We start from the raw sequence: 19,735 nt of genomic DNA on the forward strand, positions 1-19,735 counted from the left end.
AGTCTGTCTTGTCATTCTTGGGATGAATTTTGGCGTCTTATATTTCTGGGTCAAAGATGGGGGGATCTGTTGGGCAGTAAGACCAGATTTCATGCTGCAAACAACTCGTCAGAGGCGGCTTCAGATTGCCAATCAGTCTGACGGTAGCCTGCCTAAGACTGCAGCATGGCTCCACATGCCAGCGGCACTGCAGGAAAGCAAGAAGGCGTATCGCTCATTATTATTTTCAGAATCTTCTGCGCGGGAGCGGGACATCTGAGGTAACCGGAAACACGAATTTGGTATTTAGCATGGCTTGGAGTAAAACCTCAGACTGGTCATGCTATTGTCCCGCACGACACGCTCATGCGTCTTTGCGGATGCGAGCGCTGATTAGCCGCTCAGGTAACTAGGATAACTGTCTGTGCTAACCGTACAGTAGTCAGAACGCGTAAAAACTCCATTACAATGGAGCCTGTAGAGTAGTTTGATTGCAAGGGCATCGATCGAGTCAGGTCTCAGGTTGCCGTACCCGCCAGAGCCGTGAGGCTACGTCCAATGTTAGCTACCTGCCATGAACCGCGCGCACCGTGACGTCACCTCGGGGCGGTAAGGCATCAGGGGGAGAGAATATGTCCTTCTCCTTCCTGAATTTACGATGAGTCTGGCATGTCTGGAGCAATTGCGTAAAACTAGGTTAGGAGGCAGAGGACAAGAGTCGCTGACTAATAAAATGCACACAAAATGCCCTAGCGTCTTGATCTGGTCACGTGCTGACTGCGTATCCAGGGCGATAGGGATCATCCCGACTGTCTAGGGGCCACTATCTAATTTTCCTCTACGGCACCTGCATCATCATCGCTCAGTTTGCATAGCAAAGCAGCATTCCCTGAATCGATCTTATTTTTGCCCCTCGATTTCCTCGACAATCTGATGTTCCTGTGATCGAGTGCTACGTGATTTTCTGGAAGGTAGGCATCATCAGAGGCATTACATTTCCTGGAATATGTGCCGACGCCCATCCGCGCGTCTTTGTTGCTATCTTGAAAGGATAATACCAAGTCCAAAGCAACACTGCCGCTCAATCTCGGAAGCTCCAACGTTATCCTACGACCACTGTCCCACCAGCATGGGCTCTTCTCAGACAGGTGAGCACGTCCATCTGAGCGCAATTCAACATATTACTAATCCGTATCAGATTGGAATTCTAACGATGAATTCTTCAAATTCACGCGCGGCCGCTTTATTGTAGATGAAGCAGAGAATCTTCGAAAGCGAGAGATCAGATTCGACATGAATAGGCTCGCACGTGTCGCAGCAGACTCGGTCGGCGCCTCTCGATGCATTTCTATCAAGAAGTACCCCGACGGCATGTTCAACAAAGCATTCCTCATGTCTATGGACGATGGCCGACAAGTCGTAGCTAAGGTGCCTAATCCGAATGCTGGCGTCCCACACTTTACTACGGCCAGTGAAGTTGCCACTATGGACTTCGTATGTTTATCTTGAACTCCATCTACAACCGAGTCTTGCTAACACGAATGATTTGGGAGGCCAGAAAAGTTCTTGAGACACCGGCGCCTTACGTATACTCATGGAACTCGCAGGCAAGATCGCACCCTGTTGGCGCCGAATTTATCATCATGGATAAAATTGAGGGTGTTCCGCTGTCCCAAGTCTGGGGCACCTTGAAACTACCCCAGAAACTTCAAGTGCTTCTTGCCATGACACGTCTCCAGAAGCAATGGCTGAGCGTTTCATTCTCGCATTATGGCAGCTTGTACTACACAGGAGACGTGCAGCCACCAGCAGACAGCCACTACGTCAAGGATGGCAAGGCCATCAGAGATTCGGAGTTTGCTATTGGCCCGGCTACAGGCCGGGATTGGTTTGATGCAGGCCGATCAATTTTGGACATCGAGAAAGGGCCATGTACGTTGTCGTTCGTATCTTCTTTGCGCAGCCGCTAATAAGTTTGTAGGGGCTCCTCTAACGCAGTATCTGCAAGCAGTCGGAACGCGAGAAACGAAGGCAATCCAGTCTTTAAAACCCCCGAAACAGATTGCCTTATTTTGTGGCCCAAAACTCTACCGACCAGACAAGGAAAAGAAAATCACTGCTCTAGCATGGTACCGACAAATCGTCGATGCCCTTATCCCAAAGGACACTGCCATCACTAGCCCCTGCCTCTGGCACAACGATTTACACGATGACAACGTCTTCGTAGACCCGCATAATCCCGAAAAGATTACGGGCATCATCGACTGGCAGTCTTGCCATATCTCGCCCCTCTTCAACCACAATCCCGACCCAGCCTTCCTCGACTGGAGTGGCCTTGAGCCTGAGACGCTCGATCTAGCACCGCTGCCGAAACTCTCTGAGCTTTCCCCGGAAGAACGATCCACGGCTGTACACGAGTATACCATCCAAAACGTGTTAATTGGATGGCGGAAACTCATGCATGCCAAAAACCCAGACCTATATCGAGTAGTCGAGTTCCGAAAGACGGCAGCGTACGGCCTGACATTTCTTGCCCACCGAATGTTCGAATACGGTGAGGCGCATTTCCAATCGCTTCTGGTCGATCTAAAGGATACATGGGCGGACTTACCTGCCGTGAACAGCAATATCCCATTCCCGTTTGACTTTTCGGAAGAAGATTTCGAGCGTATTAAAATGGATAGCGATGGTGCAGTGGCGGGAACTGAGCTTGTTGCAGAGGTCAAGGAGAGAATGGGCGATTTATGGCCAGACAAAGGCTTCATCAGTCACGAGCGATACGATGATTGCAAAGCTGCGCTCCACGAAGTCAAGAGTCAGATATTAGCGCAATTGGCTGAGACTGACGAGGAAAGGGCTGAGTACGAGCGTTATTGGCCGTTTGAATGATCTCTACTATATTGAGGCAATGGCATAATCGTGAGGAAATGGTAAAAGAAACTACGGGTAACAGGAAAAAAATGCACCTATCTACTCTGCCACTAGACTGACAAAACCCGCCCACGGGAGTTGAAGTGACTCCTAGTTCCCAAACTCGTACTCCCGCGCTTCCCCGTCGCCCTCCCAAACTTGCCTAATCGTAACCCGGACCTAACACTAGGTCGGAGTCTTCGACCCAAAACCTAACCCAGCCCGGGTTAGGTCCGGGTTAGGTCCGGGTTATATTAGGTCGTGCGGAAGTCTACTAATAGCTCCGTTACCCCGCTGCAGCAGAGACTCCTCTATACCGAGGACTGGCTCGACCTTAAGAAGCTAGATAAGCAAGGAATATTAGGCTTGAAAACTATTCCGGGCCAGCATATACACCTCTCGAAGGTGCTATCGGACACCTTCAAGGAATATTTTGGTCCACACGAGCAGTCGCTTCCCTCGTCCGTAGGCCTTGTTGTACAACCAAACGTCTAGTCCAGGAAAGGCCATGGGCCTTCAATCTTTTGATTGCTCTTTCTTTCTTTCTTCCTTTCTTTCCCCTCTTCAAGTCCACGATATTTCAAGATCATCCTGTCTGTTCAGATTATATTGTCCACGAATGAGGTTGCCGAGAGAGGTTAGGGTAGTGATGATCCGATCGATACTTCCCTCTTTGGTTAACAGAGTCGCCAAGAGATACACTAAACCCAGATTTAGAGGGTCGAAGAACAGGGCACCCAATCCGAGGCCGTGTGTCCGCCGATAGTGGATCACCATCGCGGAAATTTTGCCCCATTTCCCAAACTTGCCCCTATTGCTATTCTGGGAGCATGCGGTAGGAGGATACGAACAAGTATTTAGAGCGCCCTATTCCCTACCTCTCAATATGCAGTCGAACCCACAAAGAACCCCCCAGTCCATTCAATATGAAACTCAATCTCGCTCTCACCGTCCTGGTTTCTACAGGAACTCTTGCTGCTGCCCAAAGTATGTAACAGCCCTCGATATTTTGCGTGATGGTTGTCTCTGGGATTCTAATATCTTTGATTATTAGAGGGTTATGGTTTTGACTGCTTCGCGAGCGGCGCCACCAAAGGTGTGAAGTATGCCATCGTTGACTGTACCCCACTCGACGGCGGTCACAAAGGAACACCCACCAACAACGGTGACTCGGATATCTGGTGCTATCTCAAAGGGTCGGAAAGCGCCACTTCTCCGTTAGAGTGTGGTGCAGGTGATGGAGAATTGTCAAACCCTACCTGTTTGACCAAGGATGATGACCCTAAGCTCGGTGGCTGTGGACCGAGTGGAAGCTAGGCGAGAAGAAACATCGGTTCCTATCTGACTGCCTATACAACAATGAGTCTGAATTCAACTTGATATAAAGATAAAAAGAAATCTGATCTATACGAGCTTTGGATCACTCGAACGGGGCAAAGTATGAAGGAGGGTTGTTGGTAGTAAGGTGATCGCTCGCTGGTCAGCACTTATCGCCTCACCGCCTTTTGATCGAGAGGAAAACAGAGGCTCTTTGTCGTTACTTGCTCATCGCTCCACACTCGCCCCCTTCTTAACGACAAAGCGCAAAAGTGCTTACTACAAACGAAGGGGGTACAACAGACAAGCTATCTCAAGATTCATAGGCCTTGCCCCCTACCGAACAGTTTCCGGCCCTAGCCCAGGGTCCTATCTTAGGTCCCGTTTCCTCTTAGATCGCATGATAACTATATGTTATGGGACCTTCGTACGAAGTCCTATATAACAAAGAAGCTCGACCTAAAGTGTTGGGAGGTGTTCTGCCAGCCTTTCTCCACCGCCTTCCAGACCGCCTTCGCAGCAGATGTAGGTAGTAGATAGCTTCGCTTCTCTTCTTTTTCTCTCTCCTACAGACAGACAATTTGATCCTCTCTTCTGTGCCCTTTCTCCTCAGCAGTTCTGCTCTCCCCAGCTTCCCCTAGTGCTTCCTGAGATCTCTTCTGTTCCAGTAATCGCATCGCATGCTCCTTTGCCTTCTGATACGAACTATGCAGGGTCCGTATAAGCTCTGCCTCTAAAACGCCGTCATCAGCCCCCCTGAACAGAACCTGGGCCTCTCCCGGATGTCCCTCCGCGTAGATAAGTGCATTTGCAATTCGTTCCTCGGTTGTCAACCACCATTGACCATACGTGTATCTCGACACATACATCGCCAAAGTTGCATAGAGCACGTAGCCTGTCCACACACACTGCAGCGTAGTAGGCATACACATGATTGACACGACTAGGCCCACAGGAAAGTTCAGGCCGAAAGCAAAAACAACTGCGATTTGGACTCTTTCATTCCACTGGCTCCTCCTGGGATGGCCGTAATGTCTGAAGAACTGCAGGACGATATGAGGGGGTCCTTCGATGATGTGAAACCCCTGCCCAGATGTGATGAGGAAATTTGTTGTCGTCGGCGTCTCCCCTGACGTCTGTGTCGTAGCTGTCGGAGTATTATTCAAGATCAGAGGCTCTCTTGGGATGGTGCAAAACGCACTTATTAACTTCAAGACCAGGGGAACCAGCCAAAGAACCATAAAGGCAGACCGCCATATGACCGCCACGGCGATTGCGACGCTCACCCCGGTGATTTCGGTAGTAATAATCGCCACAATGGTTCGCAGCGTGACGGCCCCAATATCCTGATCGATCGAGAAGCGCCTCATTCGTACATTTGGAGGCGGTTTCTCGGCTCTGGCCGGAGAGAGAATTAGATGGTTGACAGGAGTCAACTGCCGAATGTGCCCCCTTTTCTGACTTCCATCTTCCACTTGACCCTCAACCTTTTTCTCCATTCGCTCAGCGATCATCGGCATCTCCTGCAGAACCTGCACCCAAATCCCATTCCGGACTTGCGCTTCCCTACTGCGGACCCCGTCTTCGTATAAGTGGTAGTGCATCCCGGAGTCCGGGAAGAACGCAGTCCCCAGCATATTCCCGAGGTTAGGCCTAAGGAATAAGCCATTCCTGAGGAATGTATCGACGGTCTTGAGAGCGGCGGTATAAAGTGGACCCCCAAGTGGCATGAGCAGGGCGGGGATCCAGGCATTTCGGAGAGAGAAGTTATTGTAGGACCGCTGCGGCCAGAGGACTCGATTGAAACAATCCGTGGTCGCGACTTCGGTGCCAATATACCCGATTAGGGTACTGGCGGCACTAAGCGTGTTGGAAAGCGACATCTTTTCGAACTACTCTAGACCTAGTCTCAAGAAGATCTCAACAGCAGTGGGTGAGGGAAGATGAAGGGAGTGGGTGCTACTCGTCCAGTTCGGTTGGACTGGTGATTGCCCATCCTGGTGTGTTTGGCAACAGAGCCCCACTGTTAGGCCACAGAGCCCTTGTCGATCAGAAGGAGGAGTTCAAAAGATCGCACTCACTCAGTATCTAGTTTCTCCTCTTCAAGAATCAGTTCTGGCCCTGGATCTACTGTTCGTATCGCTGTCTGTTAGGCATCGTATCCCTACCTGATTCATAGGCATCTGTTGCGAGGCCTACGCCAACGGCCTCGCCGAGGGGTTACCATTACGTCTTTTTTGACGGTTCACATAAATGTAACGCTGGAAGTTACTTTCTCCCTTGATATTAAAAAACACGAGAGTATCTGCTCGTCAACAAAATGGTACGCAAGCATCATGATAACACATCTTTTATTCTTGTGCTAATTAATCTCACTACACAACAACAGGAGCACCCTTGGCCCAACGGAATGCCCTATGGCTGGCGTAGTGTTGAGGACTACTGGCCATGCCGGCTTCTTCATATCCCAACCATGACCTCCGTCGAAAGAGATAGTAGTGGTGTGTATGGCCAGGTGGAAAAACCAAGCTACAACATCCTCACCTACACTTGGGGCCGGTGGAAAATCAGAGACCGAATGAAGCACGACCCGCCCGCTCTGCCAATCAAGGGAACCCCGTGGAAAATTCCCGCCGTGAAAGAGGAGCACTTCACGGTTGCTGGATTTCAGGCTGTCCTGGGCAGAATGCGAGAAGGGGGCATCGATTGGGCTTGGGTGGATATTGCATGTATCGACCAGGAAGATGAAGCCTTCAACGCGCAAGAGGTTGGCAGGCAGGCCAGTATCTTTAAGAAAGCCCGTAATGTGTATGTCTGGCTGTCGAGACTCTCCACTGATACCCTGCAAAAAGTTGTCAGTGGGATCAACAAATCCGGGCCGGACCTGCATTATCACTTCTTCCAGGGCCTGACAGGTCTGCCTTATGTCCACCTCGACCGTCTCTCCACTGCCTTTGACATCTTCTTCGGCGACCCTTGGTTTTCATCACTGTGGACGCTACAGGAGGTCATTCTACGACATGATGCAAAAGTCCTTAGCTGCAGTGGTGAGCCGGTCCGGTGGGATGATGACTACTTGACGTTCCTGAGCATGGTCATCAACGCCTGTAGGAATATATACGACGGCCTCGACCTCGTGGGCAGGGCCCTAAACACTTCCGAGCGAGAGAATGGCCGACTATCGCCTGAGGAGGAGAGCGTACGGGACCAGGTAGCCCAACTGACTAACCACATCCTACAAGCCGGGTTCTACTTCTTCCTGGGATCAAATCCCAATATTCAGTACGGTATCGCCAAGTATCGGCGGACTTCTCGAGAAGTTGATCGCATCTACGCTATCATGCAGATTTATAACCTGCGAGTCGGCAAATTTGCCCATCCGGGGGACAATCCTACGCTGCCCAGCCTGATCACCGAGTTTGCCCTGGCGAATATCACACGGTGCCCCATTATAGGGCAAGCATTCATTCACACCATCCCTCCAGCTCCGGGCCTGAGTTGGCGGATTACCCAAGACTCGACTGTGCCCACGTGGCTCCAGGTTTGTAGCAATCCTAGGCCACAGTGCAGCATGATGTGCGATTTTTCCAGCAATCATCTCCGGATTACTGGGAGATTGTGCCCATTGCATATCTTAGGGCATCCGAAAGAACCCTCCCCTTTCACCGATCCCGAGCGAATCAAAGTGGCTGCTGACGCGATGCATGGAGAGATTGTGCATTCCAAGGGAAGCTTTGATGAGGACCCTCACGGGTTCTCTGACTATGTAAAGCTACAGAGAGTACGGCCATGACATCTTTCTTCTCCTCTTAGGCGAGATTAATGGACCATACGACGCCGTTGGATTGCTGGTCTGTCCAGGAGGAAAGAAATCAGGGGGGTGGCTTCTCGGGAAAGACCCTTGCAAGCATGTGGGAGTCGGCTGTATTGATGTGGAGACAGAACAGGGAAGACCCTGGAGACAAGCCACAATCCTGCTGGAATAACATGTGGAGGATTTTTGTGCCTTTCGGATCTATGGGAACTATTTAATCAAAACGTTATTGATAGCTTAATTCGATCTATACCTCGTAGAATAGCTGCTATACGCGCAGCGAAGGGTTAGTATACTAGATATTAATCTATTTTCTTTGTATATTTTGTATAATTTTATATTAATTAATATTAGGGGAGTTATTCAGAATTTAATATAGTAGGGTAAATCGAAATTATAGACTATCAGCAGACTTTTGGCCGCGTAGTGTATCTTCGTGGAGGTAAGACGGACTTAAATCAGACAGGGCTAAGCTCTTCACTAAAAGCCGAACAGTGCCGAGTCGGCGCAGTTCATCGACGCCGTAAGCGGCCCGAAGCCGGCCCGGGAAAGGCAAAGGAGGCCCAATAAATCGCACGCCAGCGTCGCGTATTTTCTTCGCAATATTTTTTGACTCCTGTGGCTGTTTAATGGTGTTTTAAATCACCCATATCCAAAGTGAGTCACCCATATCAATAATAACAATCCAATTGTGCTACGCGATCCTTGTCTCCCGTGCATGAGTTTCCCCTCCAACAACAACTAACCACCGGGTTGCAGATGATGAAATACGTGGAATACGGCTTCAGCCGCCTATTTGCAAACGCTAAAGGCCGCGACGCCAAACTCTTCAGCAAGGGCCCCGCCTTCTCCCAATTCTCCAACCCCACCATCGACATCGAGTGCCCCGAGGTAGGCGCGTCCGGATCGCAACTGCACGAGGACCACTCGGCAGACGGCGCCGGACATTTCCCGACCCTGCGCTGGCCAGCAGTAGTAGCATCATCTGCAGAGATCAAGCAGTACCTACTCATCAGCGAAGACCCCGACGCGCCACTGCCCAACCCGATCATCCATGGTATCTACTACGGGATCGCGCCGACTGTGACCGAGGTGACCGCCGAGGATTTCGTCGAGGTCGAGTCTGGTGGCCCGCATGCGCTTCATGGCGGGTGGAAGTACGGGCAGAACCGGAAAGGGACTGTCTATATTCCGCCGCGGCCGCTGCTGGGCCATGGGCCGCATCGCTACTTTTTTACACTTGTTGCTCTTACTCAGCCTTTGGATGTTAGTAAGATGAGCCCGCTGCCGACGGCTGAGGAGGTGCTGCAGGGGATCGAGGGGAATGTTGCGGGTTGGGGCCAGTGGATTGGTGTGTATGAGAGGGTATGGAAATGATTGGTCTTTTTTTTTTCGAGGAGAGTTCTGGTGTTTATAGTATATTGCATTTTAGAGATGCTTTTTTCTTTTTTCTCTCTTTCTTCTTTTTTCTCTCTTTCTTCTTTTTTCTCTCTTTCTTCTTTTTTTTTTAAAAAAAAAGGACATAGATTGCGTTGAGCTATCACGCGGTTCTGTTCTGTTGATCTGTACTCGCCACATATATACCCCTGCCGTCGCTTGCAGATAATGCATTCCTCATCACTTATCTTGCCAAACACCGGTGGCGATAGATTTAGATCCGTGACGTTCCGAGTGGGCTGACTGAAACCAGGGGTCAACAGCTGTGGTATATAACTGACTGATGACATTTGGATCTTGCTACCTGTAACTGTAGCTTGTTCAGCCGCAACTGCATTCAAGACCGAATAAACATCTGTATAATTTTGATCCAATATATAAAACGGGGCAACGAGGTCTGAATAAGCTAATGCAAATTCATAAATACCCTGAAGATTACACATCCCTCAAGCTATTGCTTCATGTCATGGAACATGGGCTTAGATGTCCCTCGGAAACCAGATATCCGGGCTGTGATGCTAACAGTACGACAGTCACTGATCTAGTTCCTTCCAGGATGTGGCTGTACCCACGTAGCAAGGACGATTTGAAATTGGTCCCTCCCAACCGAGGCATCGGGCAAGGGGTTTCATGAAGTTACCCACTAACTACAGACTTCAGACCCTTCTCAGATGAGCTGAAGAGAGGGCCAGTGTTACTAGCGACGGACCCGTATAGAATGGAATAAAACCATTTGATATGCTCACAGTTTACTGGTCGGAGCTTGGGGGAATATAAAAGGCAACTCATTTTCGAATACCGATTAGAGAAAACAATGAGAGGCTAATAGCTGTACACCTGCAAAATTACACCCCTGATGCCCGGGGACCACGGGCTAAACACGTGTACTAGATATCCCTTGCTTATTATAAGACACAGCATGCAGATAGGCATCATTAATGTGTTCAACATGAACCTCTGGCGAGAAGTTCGGTTCTGAGTAGAACATATGAGACACTAATACAGTAAGCGTGAGATGACCCCTTTGGTTTGCAGATGTGATTCAGTCTCTCAGGACTCAATATACCCAACTATGATGGCTTATCCCTCGTGATAGAGCGTAGCCCATGCCATCATGGTACCTGCAGCATGACCAGAGCCAGCAAAAGTGGACATTGTCTCGCCAGTTCGGCATTGGTACGCCCATCCTGACCAAGTATGCGAGAAGGGCTGAGAGGCCCAACCACGACGACATCAACCAGGGGAGGGGTGGCCCTAGCACTGTCTAGTCCTGGGGCCCTGGGACATATAAGTGATATCAATCGTCAGTTGAGACCCTTTGAAGAATTGCACCGGACGCCACATCTTGAGCTCTGTTTCGTGTCTGTCGTTTGTTTTGCCGGGAGTTGTCATCATGGCTTTTCTCAAGACCGCTTGGCTTGTCTTTGCATTGGGAGTGCTGGCCCCTGTAGCGCTCTCATCACCGGCTCCATGGCGGTGCAATCCTAGTACTGTGGCGCTGCGCAAAGAGTGGTATGTTGCATTTGAAGATTTACAGAACGATCGTGTATTATTGACATATACCACAGGGGTCAGTTTACGCGACTCGAAAGGAAAGCATATATCTCGGCTATTCAGTGTATGCAACAGAAGCCAAAGCAGCTTCCAGCATCGGAATTCCCTGGGGTTCGCAACCGCTTCGATGATTTCGTGGCGTATGTATTCAGTGCTTCTTCAATACATCACCAAGAAGCATTCAGACGTGGCTAACAGTGACTGGACAGTACTCACATCAACTATACCCTTCAAGTCCACTACAGCGGTCTCTTCTTGCCATGGCACCGGCATTATATCTGGCTGTGGGAGAGGGCTATTCGAGATGAGTGTGAATATACCGGATACCTACCGTAGCCAGTCCTTCCCTTGTGCAAATAGACAGGACTAACCTAACCCTAGGTACTGGAACTGGCCACTTTGGGTAGACAATCTGGCGGCAAGCCCTCTCTTTGACTGCAGCGAGACCTCCCTCTCCGGCGACGGGGAATTCGACTCCAGCGAGGAGGATATCTCCAACGCCAACATCACAATCCCACGAGGGACCGGAGGCGGGTGTGTGCGGTGTGGCCCGTTCAAGGATATGCAGATCCATATGGGCCCATTCTCGCGAAACCTTGTCTCGCTGACCGAAATCCCATCACCTGGATTCGAGTACAACCCGCGCTGCTTCGTCCGCAGCCTGAATCTGTTCGTCGCCACACATTACACCAACGCGACGCTCGTCGATCGACTGATGGCCTCGTCCGATATTGTTGATTTCCAGACGGTGGTGGACCACTGGCCGGCACGACCGGACGGGGTGTTTGGGGTCCACGGCGGAGGCCATTTTAGTCTGGGATCCACCTTCCAGGATCTGTTTGCCTCGACACAAGACCCGGTGTTTATGCTGCATCATGCGATGATCGATCGGCTCTGGGCAAAATGGCAAGCCATGGATGCGAAGAACCGCCGGTATGCGGTGAATGGCACGACCACTATCTTGAATCCGCCCTGGGGGAAGCCCGTTACCATGGACCTGGAGATGGACTTCGGGATTCTCGGTCGGTCTCGGTCGGTCCGCGAAGTTATGAACCCCATGACGGATGGGTACTGTTATCGGTATACGTGAAACATCCGTGCGAGTGTTGTTAGGATGGTCGGGGATATTTGGATATTTTCTTTTTCAAGTGCATGGCGTAATGACACCAGCAAATCCAAGTCCACAGTTGCGTTCCATTCGGAAGTTTCTGGCTCTGAGACATGACAACATGCTTCTATTTTCAGCTGAGACTTGGCCAATCATGGCGCAGTCATTCGGCTGTTTTTCTTGCACGCGTTTAGGACGTGAAAGGGGAAATCACCCGAGCTGCCCGTCTGCTCTCGCTGGCGCTGTGGGCTATTTGCATCTTCAGTTCTGAGATCTCAGTTTCAACTTTGCAATTGCAGTAAGGAGACTCCAAGACACTCGGGGTGTGGAATGTGTCAACGCCGATCCCGATCGGCTCATACGCCGATCAGAGTGAGATGAGTACAGTAGAAGAGAGTAGAGCGAACACCGAAATCTCTAAGCCCCATTTATTGCCTTTTGGGTATCGCTCGACCGCTAGTTTTGTGCCAGAAAAACAGGGAAAACATTGGGCTCTCTGACTCTCACGCCATTTTCCGTTTCTTTTCGTTGTCTTCTCTTCCTGTTCTTCTCGTCTCTTCATCTCCAACCCCCCCAACCTCTTGTTCTCGCCCCCATTTCACCATGCTGCGTTCCAGCTTCCTCCAGATCCTCTTTGTGTCGCTGTTCCTGCTGGTGACCGTCTTTGCCGACCAGCCCCAGCCCAATCCCAATGCCCCCCGTGAGTCTCTCCAAAAGGCCCTGGCCAGCATCGATGCGAACTCCATCCACGATGCTCTGCACCGGTTATCTGCCAAATTCCGTGACGGCATTTTCCCCACTGACATGCGTGCCGCCGAGGCCCTGCAAGATGATGAAGTAACCATTGCCCACCTGGTGAGAATGGCCAAGCGAGAGAATGCCACTGCCCCGTCGTCGGATACCCCGTCGGAGCCAGTCCAACCCGCCCCATCTGCTTCGTCTCCGGCCGACACTCCAACCTCGCCATCGGAGCCCTCGTCCAGCGACACGCCCACTTCGACCGCCGATCCCACGGACCCAACCTCGAGTGCCGAGCCGACCGCCAACCCCACCGCGCCGACCTCGAGCTCCAGCTCCAGCTCCAACTCCGAGCCCACCACCAAGTCGGAGCCCTCGACCTCGACTGGTGGGACCACGCACTCGACCACCCAAGCTCCCTCGACTCTGTCGACCACGACGAGCGGCTCGTCTTCTTCGTCGTCGTCGCTGTCGACAACCACCACCTCTCCTTCGTCCAACTCGAACACCAAGTCTTCCACCTCGACCTACCACAGCACAACCACTTTGCCCGACGGCACCGTCAGCACCATCACCTCCGTCACTGTTGTGCACCCCCACCAGACGGACGCGGCGGCCAGCGCTACCAGCTCGGCTCACCCGGGTCTGCAAACCAATGCCGCCGCGCTGACCACCGGCAGCCTGGGTCGGGAGGTGGTCGTGATGGTTGGAGGCGCCGTCATGGCAGCCATAGCCCTGTGAGGCGGCTCTCATCCGGTCTAGCACCGGCAATTCCTCTTTCTTTCGCTTTTTTTTTTTTGCATATCACGTCGTCTATCTTTCCATGGCGTTATCCCAGCAACAGTTCCTTCCGCTTTCCTGCATCTCCCATGACTATTGTCATCTTACGATCCTTACGCATGGTCCACAACGTCCCACTCATGTCTCTCCTTCTTGTTATCTTCTGAGCGTTTCCCCCATGATCAGGGTTGATTTTCTGCGCGATTTGGTGCTTATTTCCAAATTGTCTTTTCGAGGTGTGGTCCGAATATCTACAGTGCAGCACTTTGAATCGGTACTTGATGGGATTATCTTAGAGAAATCTCCGTATCGAACAGAATGCAATTATCTTCGCAAGTCACGAAGCCAACGTAAATGCTCTAGGATTCCACAATATATGTCCGGAATCTGCATAAGGGGGGGTATGTAGGACCAATATACTGAGCCGACGCTCACAAGCCCAAAGTAACAGAAAATAACAACTATAGACACGCCCACGCCAGGGACTGCCCCATCCTGGCAACGCTCCTATGGCTAACACCCTCTTAGTTGCGATATCACCGGCCCAAGTTGCCGGCTCCCTGCCACCGCTCCTCGCCCGTCCAGTACCGCACCACGCTCTCCCAGGCAGGCAGATCACCGTCGCGTAGCAACGCCGCCACGTCGACGTTCAGCGGCGAGTCCGGCTGCGGGTCGGTAAGCAGCTGGTGAACGGCGGTCAGAGTCGACGACAGCGTGTAGACGGGACTCCAGTGCTCGGTAGTGAGGAGGGTCAGACATATCTCGCCTGTGGCGAAGGAAATGTTGGGGTGGGAGATGCGCGTCGTGAAATGGATGGTCGGGGGCGCGAGAGGATAGTTGGATGGGATGCCGATACGGAGGTGCCAGAGTCCGCCTGTGAGTGAGTAGAGGTTAGCCTGAGAGTAGAAACCCCCACAGATGACTCCGGCGGTAGAGGGAAGAAAAGAGAAGAGAAGAACGGGCTTTAGATGGGGCTTCGTTCGACATACCCTCGTACGGTGTCCCGTCAACGCCCTTCAGAACGGCCTCCCAACGCAGCAAATCTTCCTCGTCGACGGGCCCGAGGTGCAGTAGGACTTCGTTGGGCGATTTCGTGTATTCCTTGAGCTCGCGCAGCAGGCGCTGCGTCGTGTTGGAGGCGGATGACGCCATGGCAATGGAATGCGCAGATCGGTCGGGTCGGTCGGGGAGAAGCAAGGAATGGGTGCAGCAGAATGAAACTCGCAACGAGGCTGCGGTGTATGGAGGGAAATAGAGCTGTGCTCGGCTCGGCGCCGGAGTCTGATTTGGACAAAAGCAGGTCGGACGGAAGTGGGTTCGCGTGGCCGAGGCTGGGGAAACACCCCGTCAAATGCGCATCCGCAGATCGACGACCCATGTGAACTTGACCTTGGCTCTACTCTCCCCTCCCATTCAGCATTCTGCTATTTACCATCCTACCATGCGCACTTCACGCACCTCAAAAGATACGGCCAAGGTTCTGCAGGCGCTGTCGCCTCCGCACCGCCAGACTCGAAACGCTTCGCTCAATGGCAGCGCGTTGAAGAATTTCGCCTACAATGGAGACTCTACCGTCAAGACCGAGTCATCTCCACCTCAATCACGTTTTTCTCAGGCCAACAGTGACGATGAGTCGCCCCTCTCGTCGGCTGCCTCGACAGATATCGAAGACCTCCTAGAACCTCGCCCGAAACGCCGCAAACGCACCGTAGACCCGACCAGCCTGCCAACCCGCAATCGCAGCCCGCGTCGCCCCGGCGCGTCTGCTGTGAAGGAAGGATCCGAGAAAAAAGCAACACCATCCAAACCCCGACGCCTGCCAGCCAGAAAAACCCGCGATGCTGAAGGAACCGTCAAGGTCGAGCCCCCGTCCAACTGGGAGACCATGTACAATCTCGTGAAGAAGATGCGCGAAGACAACCCGACCGCGCCCGTCGATACCATGGGGTGCGCAGAGCTGTATTGGCGGGCATCCTCGCAGCGCGACCGTCGGTTCCAAACCCTCGTCGCGCTGATGCTTTCGTCGCAAACCAAGGATACAGTGACGGCCGTGGCAATGCAGCGACTACATACGGAGCTGGGGGAAGATGCACCGGTCCCTGATGATGATGTCAAAATCAAGTCCGAAGACGACGATACCGCTTCCAAAGAAGCCAAAGACAGCACCCTCAACCTCCAGAATATCCTGGCGGTTTCCCCCACCCGGCTCAATGAGCTGATCCGCACTGTCGGGTTCCACAACAACAAGACCAAATACATCAAAGCCGCCGCTCTCATATTGCGCGACGAATATGACGGTGATATCCCATCTACACCAGAAGGCCTGATGAAGTTGCCGGGCGTCGGGCCCAAGATGGCATACCTGTGTGTCAGTGCCGCATGGGGCCGGCATGAGGGAATCGGAGTTGATGTTCATGTTCACCGGATCACCAATCTCTGGGGCTGGAATAAAACCAAAAACCCCGAGGAGACGCGTGCCGCCCTCGAGTCGTGGCTGCCACGCGACAAGTGGCATGAGATCAATAAGTTGCTGGTGGGATTGGGACAGACGGTCTGTTTACCTGTCAAGCGCCGCTGCGGGGAGTGTTATTTGGCTGGGACGAAGCTGTGCAAGAGTGAAGTCAAGGGCCTTGTGCCGCCCAAAAAAAGCCCCGTTGTTAAAGGGAGTCCCGACGCGGAGGAGCCAAAGATTAAGATTGAAGCTGTATGACCGGGGTGGATTGTTTGTCGCAATCGATACCAAGTCCCATTCTGCTGGCCCTTGGTGGCCAAGCTGTATAGTTGTATTAGGTCTTTTGTGGTGCCACGCGGATAAACACTTGATACAGAGTTGAGACGTCCCCTTTGGACGGTCACAATCGGCTACAGCCACCGGGGCCTATGAATTTCGAGCACTATGAAGATTATATCAGAACCTTCAACTACATAATTAGAGAACTGTCAACTATATCGCAAGTGAGGGATCTATAAGATGACTAATATGAAATCACAGGCAGAACAGCTCCCAAGGTTCGTTTATCGTAGCTCCCCGCAACATTCATAACGCTTTAGCAAGCTTCCTCGGCACATCCCATTGACTCAGAATCAATTGCAACCCAATTCCGTTCATGTGCGGCTGCAATCTCTAATTGCAGCCCCCGCTCTCGTCCCGGCCACTATGGCCCCGCCAACACCAATCTCCATCCCACTCTTCGCCGAAACCCAGCTCCAGCTCCTCCTCCACGAACACGAAGCCGAGGTCTCCTCATCTTCTCTCGCAAGCACCGCCGCATCAGTCTCCCCGTCCACTCGTCGCACACTCCAGGCAACCGGCTACGCTCTCACAGGCCTGGTGCTATCACAATGCCGTACAGGTCTCGGCGGCCGCGTCGTCGGCGAGTTCACACCTGACCCGGCTGTCTCGACGACTGGATCGCGGTCACAGAATAACAATGATTCTCGGACATCCGACGGACATCCTCGTCTGGGGTCGCATGGAATCCGCGTGGGCGACGTGGTTCGTGTGAATGATGTTGCTGCGGGGACGCCGAAGAAGGCGGGCAAAGAGAAGGGCAAAGATAGTGCGAAGGAGGGCGCGAAAGGTGGTCCGGAGGGCGTGGTTACTCGTGTTGGGGACCGTGGTGTCTGGATTGCCTTTGGACAACGGGGTGGCGGTGGTCGGTCCAAGGAGGATGATGAGACTATCGAGGAGCTATGGGGGAAGAAGCTGTGGCTGTATGCATCTTGTCGTCGTTTCTATGGGAATACCATGGATGCTGATGGTTATTACAGGATTAAACTTGCCAACGATGTCACATACCGACGGTAAGGATCACATTGACCCCCGGTGGAGACGGTAGACTGGACTAATTGTGCTAGGATGAAGCAAACGATGGAGAAAATCGCAAAAATGTCAGAATCAGAACATTCGCATTTCATGCGTGTTGCCTTTGCCCACACGACCCCTTTACAGCCAGAGTATGATGCCTCGGGCCCTGTGGAATTCACGGATTCAACCTTGAATGACTCCCAGAAAGACGCTATTCGCTTCGCGCTCGCTTCCCAAGATATCGCTCTAATCCATGGCCCACCAGGAACAGGCAAGACGCACACCCTGATTGAACTCATCATGCAGATGGTCCAGCGACGGAAACGTATCCTGGTCTGCGGACCGTCCAACGTGTCTGTCGATAACATCGTCGAGCGCCTAGCACCAAACAGGGTCCCGGTTGTGCGTATAGGGCATCCGGCTCGCTTGCTTCCCTCGGTTCTGGAGCATTCCCTCGAGGTGCTCACACAGACGTCCGATGCCGGGGGTATTGTCAAAGATGTCCGCCGGGAAATCGACCAGAAACAGGCTAGCATCCGCAAGACGCGGACGGGCCGTGAGAGGCGGGTGATCTATGACGATCTGAAGCAGCTCCGGAAGGAATTCCGGGAACGCGAGTCCAAGTGTGTGGACAGCCTGGTGCGAGAAAGTAGCGTGGTGTTAGCAACTCTCCATGGGGCCGGCGGCCACCAGTTGAGAAACCAGAGATTCGACGTTGTGATCATCGATGAGGCCAGTCAGGCGCTCGAGGCACAGTGCTGGATCCCTCTTGTGTCCGCGGATAAGGTCGTGCTGGCCGGCGACCATCTCCAATTACCTCCTACTGTGAAATCCACGGTGTACAAATCCAAGGAGGCGCGTACCAACGGCACTGCTGCCGAGACCAAGAACGATACCAATGCTACAGATAAAGAAACTATGAAGGGTGTTTCGTTGGAGCGGACCTTATTTGACCGTCTACTGGCACTGCATGGACCAGGAATCAAACGCATGCTGACTACACAGTATCGGATGCACGAGCAAATCATGCGGTTCCCGTCGGACGAGCTCTACGAGTCCAAGTTGATCGCCGCAGACGCAGTCAAAGCGCGATTGCTGGCCGATCTACCATATGAAATCGACGGCACCGACGACACACAAGAGCCGTTGGTGTTCTGGGACACACAAGGGGGCGATTTCCCCGAAAAGACCGAAGACGAGGAGATCGGCAAGAAGGAGGCATTACTGGGGGAGAGCAAAAGCAACGAGATGGAAGCTATGGTGGTAGCCCGGCATTTGGACAAGTTGGTTGAGGCAGGGGTCAAACCTGAGCACATTGCCGTGATCACCCCTTACAATGGGCAGCTCGCTCTTCTGTCTCAGATACTACGAGAGAAATACCCAGGCCTTGAACTCGGCAGCGTCGATGGATTCCAGGGTCGCGAGAAGGAAGCTGTTGTGGTGAGTCTGGTGCGCAGTAATGCCGAACACGAAGTGGGGTTCCTTGGCGAGAAACGTCGACTGAATGGTATGTTTTTTTTTTTTTGTTTTCGATCCTTTTGTTTTCAAATTTTTGTGGTGTGCCTGAATCTAGAAGGGGAGAACTGACTATGCTTAGTGGCGATGACGCGCCCCAAGCGACATCTGTGCATTTGCGGGGACTCGGAGACGATTAGTCGGTAAGTACAGGATTCGGGTGCTTGGTCTCATGCGTTCTTATGCAACTTGAACTAACCGCCATTGATTCGACAGCGGCAGTAGTTTCCTGAAGCACTGGATGTCCTATTTGGAGGAGAATTCCGACTTGCGATACCCCGATGCCGCAAATCTCCTCTAATCCAAGAGAATCCAAGGTGATGGGCGGTGGGCTCAAAGGTTATTCTAACGGGAAATGAAGAAAAAGAAAAGAAAGCCAATGGAGAGGGCCGTTTCCAAGCTCCATAAATTGCCGATCGCCATTTGGGAGATCCAGTTAGGGCTTCGTGTCGCGCACGGTTGTAGGTCATATGCAGCACACCGCAGCCAGTGCCGCGACAACCCCTCTCGTAGGCAAAAGTAATCGAATGTGCATGGGAAGAAACTCTTCAGCGGTGAATCACAGCAAGCCAGGGGGGGTAGATAAGCTGTTTCATAGGGAGGATCACCATGTCGGAGTCGGGGAGTCGGAGATGCATTGCCTAAGAAAGCGTGGGATTCGGTCTGGGCCAATCATCCTTCGGGACTAAACACACACTAAAACGACACTAAACAGACCACTTGACGTGCCAGCTGTCTGACCGGTCCGTGCGGTGTTCTGGTGCCATGTGGTGTG

The 19,735-nt window shown here is 52.3% G+C and overlaps 10 protein-coding genes across 10 annotated transcripts; 8 read left to right on the forward strand and 2 right to left on the reverse strand.

The window, feature by feature from the left end:
* Nucleotides 1–1,272: 1,272 nt before the first annotated feature.
* Nucleotides 1,273–2,868, forward strand: NUU61_000983 (phosphotransferase family protein; the record flags this gene model as incomplete). Its single annotated transcript, XM_056651565.1, has 3 exons — nt 1,273–1,473; nt 1,587–1,911; nt 1,988–2,868. The coding sequence occupies 3 exons, from the start codon at nt 1,273–1,275 to the stop codon at nt 2,866–2,868; spliced, it is 1,407 nt and encodes a 468-aa protein (XP_056516415.1).
* Nucleotides 2,869–3,815: 947 nt separating this feature from the next.
* Nucleotides 3,816–4,206, forward strand: NUU61_000984 (uncharacterized protein; the record flags this gene model as incomplete). The annotated part of the gene is made up of 2 exons (XM_056651566.1): nt 3,816–3,876; nt 3,944–4,206. 2 exons carry the CDS (start codon nt 3,816–3,818, stop codon nt 4,204–4,206), a joined length of 324 nt encoding a protein of 107 aa, XP_056516416.1.
* A 705-nt stretch (nt 4,207–4,911) lies between these two features.
* On the reverse strand, nt 4,912–6,089 carry NUU61_000985 (uncharacterized protein; the record flags this gene model as incomplete). The annotated part of the gene is made up of 3 exons (XM_056651567.1): nt 4,912–4,939; nt 5,074–5,353; nt 5,408–6,089. 3 exons carry the CDS (start codon nt 6,087–6,089, stop codon nt 4,912–4,914), a joined length of 990 nt encoding a protein of 329 aa, XP_056516417.1.
* Nucleotides 6,090–6,679: 590 nt separating this feature from the next.
* NUU61_000986 (heterokaryon incompatibility protein-domain-containing protein) lies at nt 6,680–7,755 on the forward strand (the record flags this gene model as incomplete). The annotated part of the gene is made up of 2 exons (XM_056651568.1): nt 6,680–7,647; nt 7,692–7,755. 2 exons carry the CDS (start codon nt 6,680–6,682, stop codon nt 7,753–7,755), a joined length of 1,032 nt encoding a protein of 343 aa, XP_056516418.1.
* Nucleotides 7,756–8,782: 1,027 nt separating this feature from the next.
* On the forward strand, nt 8,783–9,397 carry NUU61_000987 (YbhB/YbcL family Raf kinase inhibitor-like protein; the record flags this gene model as incomplete). Its single annotated transcript, XM_056651569.1, has 1 exon — nt 8,783–9,397. The coding sequence occupies one exon, from the start codon at nt 8,783–8,785 to the stop codon at nt 9,395–9,397; it is 615 nt and encodes a 204-aa protein (XP_056516419.1).
* A 1,453-nt stretch (nt 9,398–10,850) lies between these two features.
* NUU61_000988 (tyrosinase family protein) lies at nt 10,851–12,101 on the forward strand (the record flags this gene model as incomplete). Its single annotated transcript, XM_056651570.1, has 4 exons — nt 10,851–10,969; nt 11,026–11,151; nt 11,221–11,343; nt 11,393–12,101. 4 exons carry the CDS (start codon nt 10,851–10,853, stop codon nt 12,099–12,101), a joined length of 1,077 nt encoding a protein of 358 aa, XP_056516420.1.
* A 621-nt stretch (nt 12,102–12,722) lies between these two features.
* Nucleotides 12,723–13,598, forward strand: NUU61_000989 (putative GPI anchored cell wall protein (Dan4); the record flags this gene model as incomplete). The annotated part of the gene is made up of 1 exon (XM_056651571.1): nt 12,723–13,598. The coding sequence occupies one exon, from the start codon at nt 12,723–12,725 to the stop codon at nt 13,596–13,598; it is 876 nt and encodes a 291-aa protein (XP_056516421.1).
* A 575-nt stretch (nt 13,599–14,173) lies between these two features.
* Nucleotides 14,174–14,789, reverse strand: pex4 (putative ubiquitin conjugating enzyme (UbcJ); the record flags this gene model as incomplete). The annotated part of the gene is made up of 2 exons (XM_056651572.1): nt 14,174–14,511; nt 14,627–14,789. 2 exons carry the CDS (start codon nt 14,787–14,789, stop codon nt 14,174–14,176), a joined length of 501 nt encoding a protein of 166 aa, XP_056516422.1.
* Nucleotides 14,790–15,078: 289 nt separating this feature from the next.
* Nucleotides 15,079–16,347, forward strand: NUU61_000991 (endonuclease III domain-containing protein; the record flags this gene model as incomplete). The annotated part of the gene is made up of 1 exon (XM_056651573.1): nt 15,079–16,347. One exon carries the CDS (start codon nt 15,079–15,081, stop codon nt 16,345–16,347), a length of 1,269 nt encoding a protein of 422 aa, XP_056516423.1.
* A 447-nt stretch (nt 16,348–16,794) lies between these two features.
* Nucleotides 16,795–19,261, forward strand: NUU61_000992 (putative DNA helicase; the record flags this gene model as incomplete). The annotated part of the gene is made up of 5 exons (XM_056651574.1): nt 16,795–17,351; nt 17,409–17,441; nt 17,496–18,952; nt 19,043–19,103; nt 19,177–19,261. The coding sequence occupies 5 exons, from the start codon at nt 16,795–16,797 to the stop codon at nt 19,259–19,261; spliced, it is 2,193 nt and encodes a 730-aa protein (XP_056516424.1).
* Nucleotides 19,262–19,735: the final 474 nt, after the last annotated feature.

The sequence above is a fragment of the Penicillium alfredii genome (assembly GCF_028826965.1).
Source record: "Penicillium alfredii strain IBT 34128 chromosome Unknown utg000001l_segment0_segment0, whole genome shotgun sequence".
NCBI classification, from domain to species: domain Eukaryota; kingdom Fungi; phylum Ascomycota; class Eurotiomycetes; order Eurotiales; family Aspergillaceae; genus Penicillium; species Penicillium alfredii.